General features: G+C 29.4%; 1 protein-coding gene across 2 annotated transcripts in view; it reads right to left on the bottom strand.

The window, feature by feature from the left end:
- The window catches only part of LOC105113175 (mediator of RNA polymerase II transcription subunit 33B-like), a 10810-nt gene extending 7341 nt beyond the window's left edge, over positions 1–3469 (bottom strand). For both annotated transcript variants that reach the window (XM_011009235.1, XM_011009234.1), the window contains exons 1-5: positions 3076–3469; positions 2876–2986; positions 1545–1892; positions 1020–1339; positions 827–918 (exon numbers count right to left, since the gene is read on the bottom strand). In XM_011009235.1, the coding sequence (XP_011007537.1) occupies positions 827–918; positions 1020–1339; positions 1545–1892; positions 2876–2986; positions 3076–3347 (1143 nt within the window). In that variant the 5' untranslated portion in view covers positions 3348–3469. The remainder of the gene's footprint in view (positions 1–826; positions 919–1019; positions 1340–1544; positions 1893–2875; positions 2987–3075) is intronic.
- Between the last annotated feature and the right edge of the window lie 4648 nt (positions 3470–8117).

Below are 8117 nucleotides of genomic sequence, written 5' to 3'. Positions count from 1 at the left end.
AAAGAGTGTTGAAGACAACATGAGTTGGAAGGAGAAAGATGACCAAAACATGAGAACACAATGGAAAACTAATTCAAGAAATTTTATACTTAACCATTACAAAGCACAAGACCAAGTTTTCTCCAACTACACTTGAATGATGATATATAAATTTCTATTCAAAAGTAAAATAATAGAGCATCTTTATATTCTTTTGTATTCATATTCATTTATTTAAGATAGACAAAACACCTATCATCCATATCAAGTCAGTCCATTGTTGTTAAATTAAATTTATAGTTGTAACTCCCTTCTATAGTTCTTTTTTTCCTCCCTGTTCCACCCATCCTCCCTTAATTTTTCTTCTCTTCCTTTACAATATTCTGTTTCCTCTCCATTCTTAAATGTTTTCTACCCAACATTTCAAGCTCATAAAAATATAAGGGTGAGTTTACTTTCAGAATTTTTTTGTAGTTCTCAACTTGATGTTTAGTTCCTTCTTACGACCATGGGAAAAAAAAAGGAAGTTTACTAACTACTAGTTTTCTGAAACAGGAAAGGAAGATATTGCTTAGCTTGTCTTTAAAATAACCAGAGATCAAATAAGAAACAGGTGACCAAAACATGGCCACTTTTTTTTTTTTTTTGGCAAAGTAGAAAATATGGAGAAGCACTTGCTTTTAAGAAAACTTAAAAATAGAAAACACACTTATCCAAGGAAAATATTTTTATTTTAAATTTATTCATTTTCTCCACTTCTTTTATTCACTAAAACGTTTTCTAGAAAACTGAAAAAATTTCCACATGACACCCATAGATTTTTTATCAAATCAGAACAAGTACCCACCCTTTGAACTAGCCGTAAAGCTGCAATCCATAAGCCTAGAAAAGTATCATGCCAAGTGGTGCGATTAACTGCTTGCAGAGCTTTGACCAAACCTGCAACATAAAATTGGAACAATAAATTTTAATTTATCACCTACATTCCTACTCTATAGGTTTGTAAAAGATTTCGGCATAAAACAAGAGATGAATCATACTGATAAGATTTTCTATAGCACTAGTTGTCGTCACTTGTGACCCATCCATAGTGTCTTCTAGAAATAGATCAATAGGTAACCAAACTGCAGACTGACTTGCCCCGTGGCATTGACCAACAGAAGATTTGAGAGACCCTGAAAACATGACTGCATGAAACTCATGTTGTGATATTGTTTTGCACTCACAAGACAAAACCCTTCGGGTGTCAGATGTCAACTGCAGAAAAGCATCTGGAGTTATGTGTTTTGAGTTCCTCAAAGCTGCAGAATGCACAACAAGCAGTTGCAATTGCTCGATGAAGCCTCTCCAGTGTGAAGGCCTAAAAGGATAAGAGAACATCTTTATTAATTGGGTTTCATTCATTAAATTTCTCCAATATCTAGTAGTAACCACCCTAAAGAAAAGTTCAGAAGACCATGCCAGGTTAGGCATTATTTAGGTTGAGCATGGCCTAATTTAATGGCTTGTTCCCCACTTTTTATAAAACATAAGTAAAACTAATCATGACAATATATATATCTTACATGTTTTGACGTGCCAAGTAAAGTAGCCTCGAGGTTAATTTGTTTTTTAGAAACTCTCCAATTAGCTCGATAGCCATTGTAGTATTTACTTTGTGCAACCCCTCGTGGTGCTCATTTCTCTTCTCACTAAAGTTCTCATGACCATCTATTTCCATACCCTCCGGTCTGGGTAGCCATCTAGAATTCTTTTCTGCACCTAGTTCCAGCAACCCTTCATCATCCAAGGAAGCATCAAGTAACTGCCACACGATTGAAAAGACAAATTCAACCAGAAGAAAGCCAGGTTCACACAATTGCACGCCAAATATTTGGGAAAGATGAGCAACATCACCTATTGATTTCATGATCCTGTAATTGCAACTAAAAGATGTTAATATCTATAATTGAAGTTTAAGAGTATACCAAAAAAAAATGGCAGGATTCAGATTGTCTTTCAGGATTTTTGTTAGTCCTTAAGCATGCAAAGAAAGATTATTTATTACAAAAGTTATTTATGCAGATTCTGTCAGAGAAAAAATAAAAAAGACAACTTCTAAATTCCATAGATGAGGCCATCACAATTGGCAGGATTGCTAGGACCTAAGAGTATCCAAATTGAATGCATTCAAAGTCTGGATCCAAGAGTAAACATTAATGAAGCATCTGTTTAACAACATAAGCACAGAAAAATCCCAATACTACAATTTTCTACAAAATTGTTTCTGTATAGCATCCTAAATGTTTACATCATTGCATTATGTTACAATTTTGAGAGCTACATCCACAAAGCGACACGTGTACATAAGTTTGGTGTAAAAAACGAGCAACAGTATTTTTCAGCTTAAAACTGCAGTTAGTTCTTTGAGTTGCAGCCTTATAATGGTCATGAAGAAGGTGAAAACACGCTTGCGACATCTGTGCAAAGGCTACAGAGATTGAATGAAACTACCACTGCCCACAGCAATCACCCAAGTCAGCCAACTCCTTGTGAAAGAGAATGGCTTAGAAACAATTCTCATTCCCATTTTCCATATTTTAACCCAAATGAGAGATAAAACCACGCATAGTGGTGATGATCCAACAACGGCGCCTACCATTACTAAATCTCCTATTATTCCGTCTCGTCATCGTCTCTCTTTCAACATTACATTTTTGTTTTATCCAAAAAAAAGAAAAGAAGCCACCATGCATAACTAGAAAATTTAAGACTTGCTATATCCGCCTATTCCAATCAACAATACCAAGTTTTAAAGAAAAAGGTCAGCGTTTGCAAAATCATACAATTAATTAGCAGAAACAAGTAACGGAAAATCAGGCCAATGTCGTTCTTCATAGAAATCCAAAAAACTCACAATTGATAATTTGGGGCAGCGATTAGAGCTGAAAAGGAAAAGGCGTGTCTCTTTACGAGTTCCATATACAGCCTATATGCAGACGGGTGGAGCTGTCGATTCGGAACAACCCTGTAAATAAATAAAATTAAAATTAAATTAAATTAAATAAACCTTTTTGGCATAAAATTGAGATAATATCAATGAAGGTGATGGCCTGCCTTTTAGAGAGGAGAGCGAGGACGAGCAAAGGAGGGACGAGGTTGAAGGAGAGGGCCTTCTCGAGGAACTTCCACGTGATGGGCATGTGATTATCGAAGCAGATATGAGAGACTAATAGGTGAGCCAGCTCCACTGAGGGCACATCAACGCCAGCAGAGTTGAGATTGGAGCTGAGTTGGATCGCCCATAGTTGCGGGTCGCAGTTCTTGACCTGAGCTGACTTGGTGAGTTCAAGTACCGAGTCCCAGACAGCACAACTCGCCGCGGCCATATCTCAACTCAATTCCTTTTGGAAATTGGATCCCCTGTTTGTTCGCGTTGCTTTGAACTCTGCTGCTGGAAAAGAAGGGAAAAAAAAGTGAAAGACCAGGGAAGGCTGGACTCAGACTCATACAGTCATGCTCGAGAAGGCGGGCTTGGCATAAAAAAAAATTATTATTTATTTAACTTTTAAAATAGTGTTTTATTTAAAAATATATTAAAAAATATATTTTTATTTAAAAAAATATTTTTAATATTAAATATCAAAATAATCTAAAAATATTCAACAAAATAATTAAATAAAAAAATTTTAACAAAAATATAATTTAACCATGATACCATGAATAAAGTGTACTCGAAGTTTTGACATTTTAACTTTTAATTTTCTTTATATTTTTATTTTAATTGATTTGAAGATCAAAAGAATAATAAATTATTTTTTTATGTTTGTTATATAAGTATTTACACTATTTAGTGGGTTGTATTAATTTTTTAATATAAAAAAATAAAAATTTAGTTTGAATTTAAAAAAAAATCATAATGACTAAAGATATTTGAAAAAACAAATAATAATAAATCAAAATAAAATATATCACAAATACTAATTTAAAACATACCAAATGCTTTAAAACAAAATTCAATGTAGTATCTTTTTATAAAATTTATTAAGATGATAATATATTAAATTAAATTTAAATTTTGCAACCTAAATATATGATAAAAATAGAAAAAAAAAACTGAGATAACATCTTTTTTATATAAAAAATTGACTAACTAAATCTGCAATCCAGATCTTAGATTTCACTAGAATAAATAAATTTGTTTTTAAAATTTTATTTTTTATCTAAAAATTTAAAAAAATAAATAACTAATTAAAAAAAAACAAACAAGATCAAGCATGCAAGTTTGGCAATGGCTCATCTCACCTAAGCATTAAAAACAAGCTCATGCAAATAGGCCTTTTTTAGCCTTTTTTTTTTGTAAGAGGACAAGTTATGTCTCCCTTTAAAAAAAACATAAAACAGAGAACATATTATCGACGGAAACAAATGATGTATTATTTATCTATCTAGATTTCAGCTATTATTATAGTGTCCTGAAAATCAAAAAATGTTTGTTTTCCCCTTGAAATTCACTTTTCAACCCATTTGGAGAAAAAAGATCTCTAATAAACATTCTTAAAATATAAAAAAACCAATTTATCAAAAATTTTATTTCTTGGCCTTGATATACTTTTTAGACAATATTAAAGTTCAAAACAACTTCCATTAAATATTTTTCATTGAATAGAACTTATAACTACCAAGTTTTACAAATTTAGTGGTTGGAATCGACTACAACTAATAACCTTTTCTTTTCTTACTAGAATTCAATAAATTTTTTTCTCCTCTTTCAAATTCAAGGACTTAAAAATAAAATAAAAATTAGACTATAATTGAATTTTATATAATTACAAATTGATGGTGATTGTGTTTGAAATTTAAAAGTAAGAGGCTTAAAATGAATATTTTATTCAAAATTCTATATTGGTCATAAATATTCTCTATGTTTAATATTTTGATCCCTTATCATTTTTTTAAGAAAAAAAACAAGACAAGCAACATGTTATTTGTTTACTAAAATTCTAACTAGCATTACGGTGGGCTGAAAATTAAGGTAGCATTTTCTATTTTAAAACCTATTTTTTCAACTCATTTGAATCTAAAAAAATAAAATCTAAGAAACATTTTTAAAACATGAAAAAACTAATTTATCAATTTAAAAAACTTAAAATCAAACCAAGTTAAATTTTTATTTCTCAGCCTTGATATATATTTTAGACAATATTAAGTTTCAAAACAATTATCATTAACTCTTCTAATTGAATGGAACTTGTGGATACCAAATTTAAGCTTTTTAGTGGTTGGAATTAACCTCAACCAATAATTTTCTCCATTCTTGTTGAAATCCGATGATTTTCTTTCGTTTCTCTTATATTTAAAGATTAAAAATTATGAAAATTACAATGACCGTAAAAGTTGAAATTTGAAAATAGGAAGATTAAAATGAATATTCCATCCAAAATTCTAGATTGACCATAAGTTTTTTTCATGTTTAACACTTTGGTCCCTATCATTGAATTTATATGTCCTTAACAAGTTTTGATAATTTTGCCATCAAGTTGGCGTAAAAGATTATAATAATAATAATAATAATAATAAGAAAAGAAGTTTGTGAACAATAACAATTTTTTAAAAAAAAATTACTATTCATTGCTACGGTGAAAACCCAAGTCATTTTAGTATGTACTAGATTGGTAATCTATGCTATGCTGGTTACTAGTTCAAATTTTCCTAACTTAAAAAACAAATGTTCAAGCGATGCCAACATTTTAAAACCATCTAGAAAAATCAAAGATCCAAATCATTAACTTAACTAAGTTAAAGAAGTTTGATTAATTTGATAATATGATTATAAAAAGGCCTCGATAATATATAAAGAAAAATAATCAACAACATTTAAATATAAAAAAATAAGTTATCAATACCATACTCGAAGGAGAAGATAAAAAAAACATGTTGGAAACTCACAACGCTCTATTATGGACACTGCCTTACCACTAGAAAAAACTCATTGAGATGGTTTTAACATAACTACAAAAAGATGTATGATGACACTAAAAAAAGACTTCACGTGCCGTAGGAGAAATAACCTAGAAAGCAAACCAAATAAAATATTATGAAGTGAATATCTCATATTTATCCTTAATCAATTAATTTAATTTAATTTAAAAACAAATAACAATAGCTTAAAAAAAAGAAAAAATAACAAATAAAAAAACCCAATATAGTTCAAGTCATTGTTAAAATTAACAAAGAATCCTATAGAAAAAAATAAAAAACCAATAACGAAGCTCAATCTCCAATTAAATAAATATTGAACAATAAAATTAAAAAAAAAACTTAAAAAAAAAACAAGAAAATTTAAGCAAATCTTCTTAACTTAGGTTAATTTTCCAAACTTGTAATTTGTGAAATTCTAGACTAGACTTAATCAAGAAGCTCAATTCATAAGAAGATGAAATCAGGAAAAAAATAAAAAAAATTACCAAGGGACAAAAAATAGCAATCAAAAGAATATGGATTAAATTTAATAGGAAAAAAAAGACTAAAGAAGAATGTAGTCATAAAAAAAATTCAATTCTAAAAATTATCTCAACTAAAACAAATAGCAATTAAAAAAAATTGAAACTAAATATGATAAATGAAAAAAATTAAAAAAAGGATAAAATAAAAAAAATTTCAAGTTTTATAAATTATTAAAAAAACAAACTGTAACAAAAAACAAGAACAAAAAATAAAAGAAGAACAAGGTGATGAGTTGTTTTGAAAATTTGAATGGTTAGAAGCAAAAATCAATAAAAAAAGAAAAATGAAAAAAGAAGAAGTTATTAGCGCCAAACTGTAGCTTCATTTGCCACATGCTCCTGTTAAGGATGGAGGAGCCGTCAAGATGATTCAAACGATCTCTGAAAGCCATTATTTAGTTGTTGAAAGCCCCTCATGTGTTGTCTAAATAACAAGATTATAATTTTTACGTTGATGCTAGTAATGCAAGAGTCAACCATGTTTTCTTAAATAATATTTATATTTATCAAGTTATTAAATTGCCTCTTAATTAATTTAATTCTAACAAAAAAAACAAATAGAATGAAAATATATATAAAAAATCATCTTTGTTAACTTGATTTGAACAAAAAAAAAAAGGATGAAAATATGAAAAGGTCCCTGAATTTAGTTATTTTTGTTTGAAGGATAATTTAGTTATTTTATTATTTTTTAAATAAAAAACAAAAAAAAAGAACCCTTAAACTTCAATTTAATTTTTTTTTTCCATGTACCCATGAAAAGCAACATATTAGTGTTAATAGCTAGTTGATTAATTTTGTTTGGGAAGTGCATTCAAAATTATACTGGTATGTGTCTTGATATGACTGAGCCCTTTTAATTTTGTTAATTAATTAATATATATCAGAGGGAAAAAATTAATAAAATCATGAATAGGGTGAACCCTTTGTTACCATAATTATTTATCAATAAATGGTATAATTGAAACTTTGTGACACCACAGGGGAACATGAGAGGATGGATTGGATGAGATCTCGTTGTTTCCAAACTCTCCCCCTCTCTGTATACATATCTCTCTCGAAAAAACTCTATTAAAGTCAGATTGGAAATATCTGGGAACCAATAAGAGTAACATCGAAAACAAACCTGTGAACTATAATAAGCATACGTGTGTTTTTTTAAAATTTAATTTTTTTTAATTTATATTTTTAAATTATTTTGATGCTAAAAATAATTTTTAAAGAAAAAAATATTATTTTAATATATTTTTAAATAAAAAACAGTATAGTCTAATATCATGAATAATTGACGTGACTGATTGAAGTGTCTGTTTGCCTATTAAATTGACCCTAATTTTCAATATATATATATCAGTGGTAGAATAAAACCATCTTTTTCTATACCGTCCCCCCAACACAAACCCTATCTTGTCTCTTCCAGCATAAAATGTCTTCTTATAAAAAAGGAAGAACAAGATGGTCAACATTGATGGGCCGATGGCGTATCTGTCAAGCATCTCTAATTCCAGGCCAGGTTTAAAAAGGGGAAAAGAAAAGGGCTCCAAGTTCATCGGAATTATATCGACCTCCTTCTTCCATCTTCTGGTGGGTTCGTATCATGCCATGACCAGAATAGAGGATCTTGCGATTTTCGTACTTGTCACACTTGATAAG

Source organism: Populus euphratica, unplaced genomic scaffold (assembly GCF_000495115.2).
Source record: "Populus euphratica unplaced genomic scaffold, PopEup_1.0 scaffold390.1, whole genome shotgun sequence".
Classification (NCBI taxonomy): domain Eukaryota; kingdom Viridiplantae; phylum Streptophyta; class Magnoliopsida; order Malpighiales; family Salicaceae; genus Populus; species Populus euphratica.
Note: the sequence above shows the minus strand (reverse complement) of the source record. Positions and strands in the feature narration are given on the sequence as shown.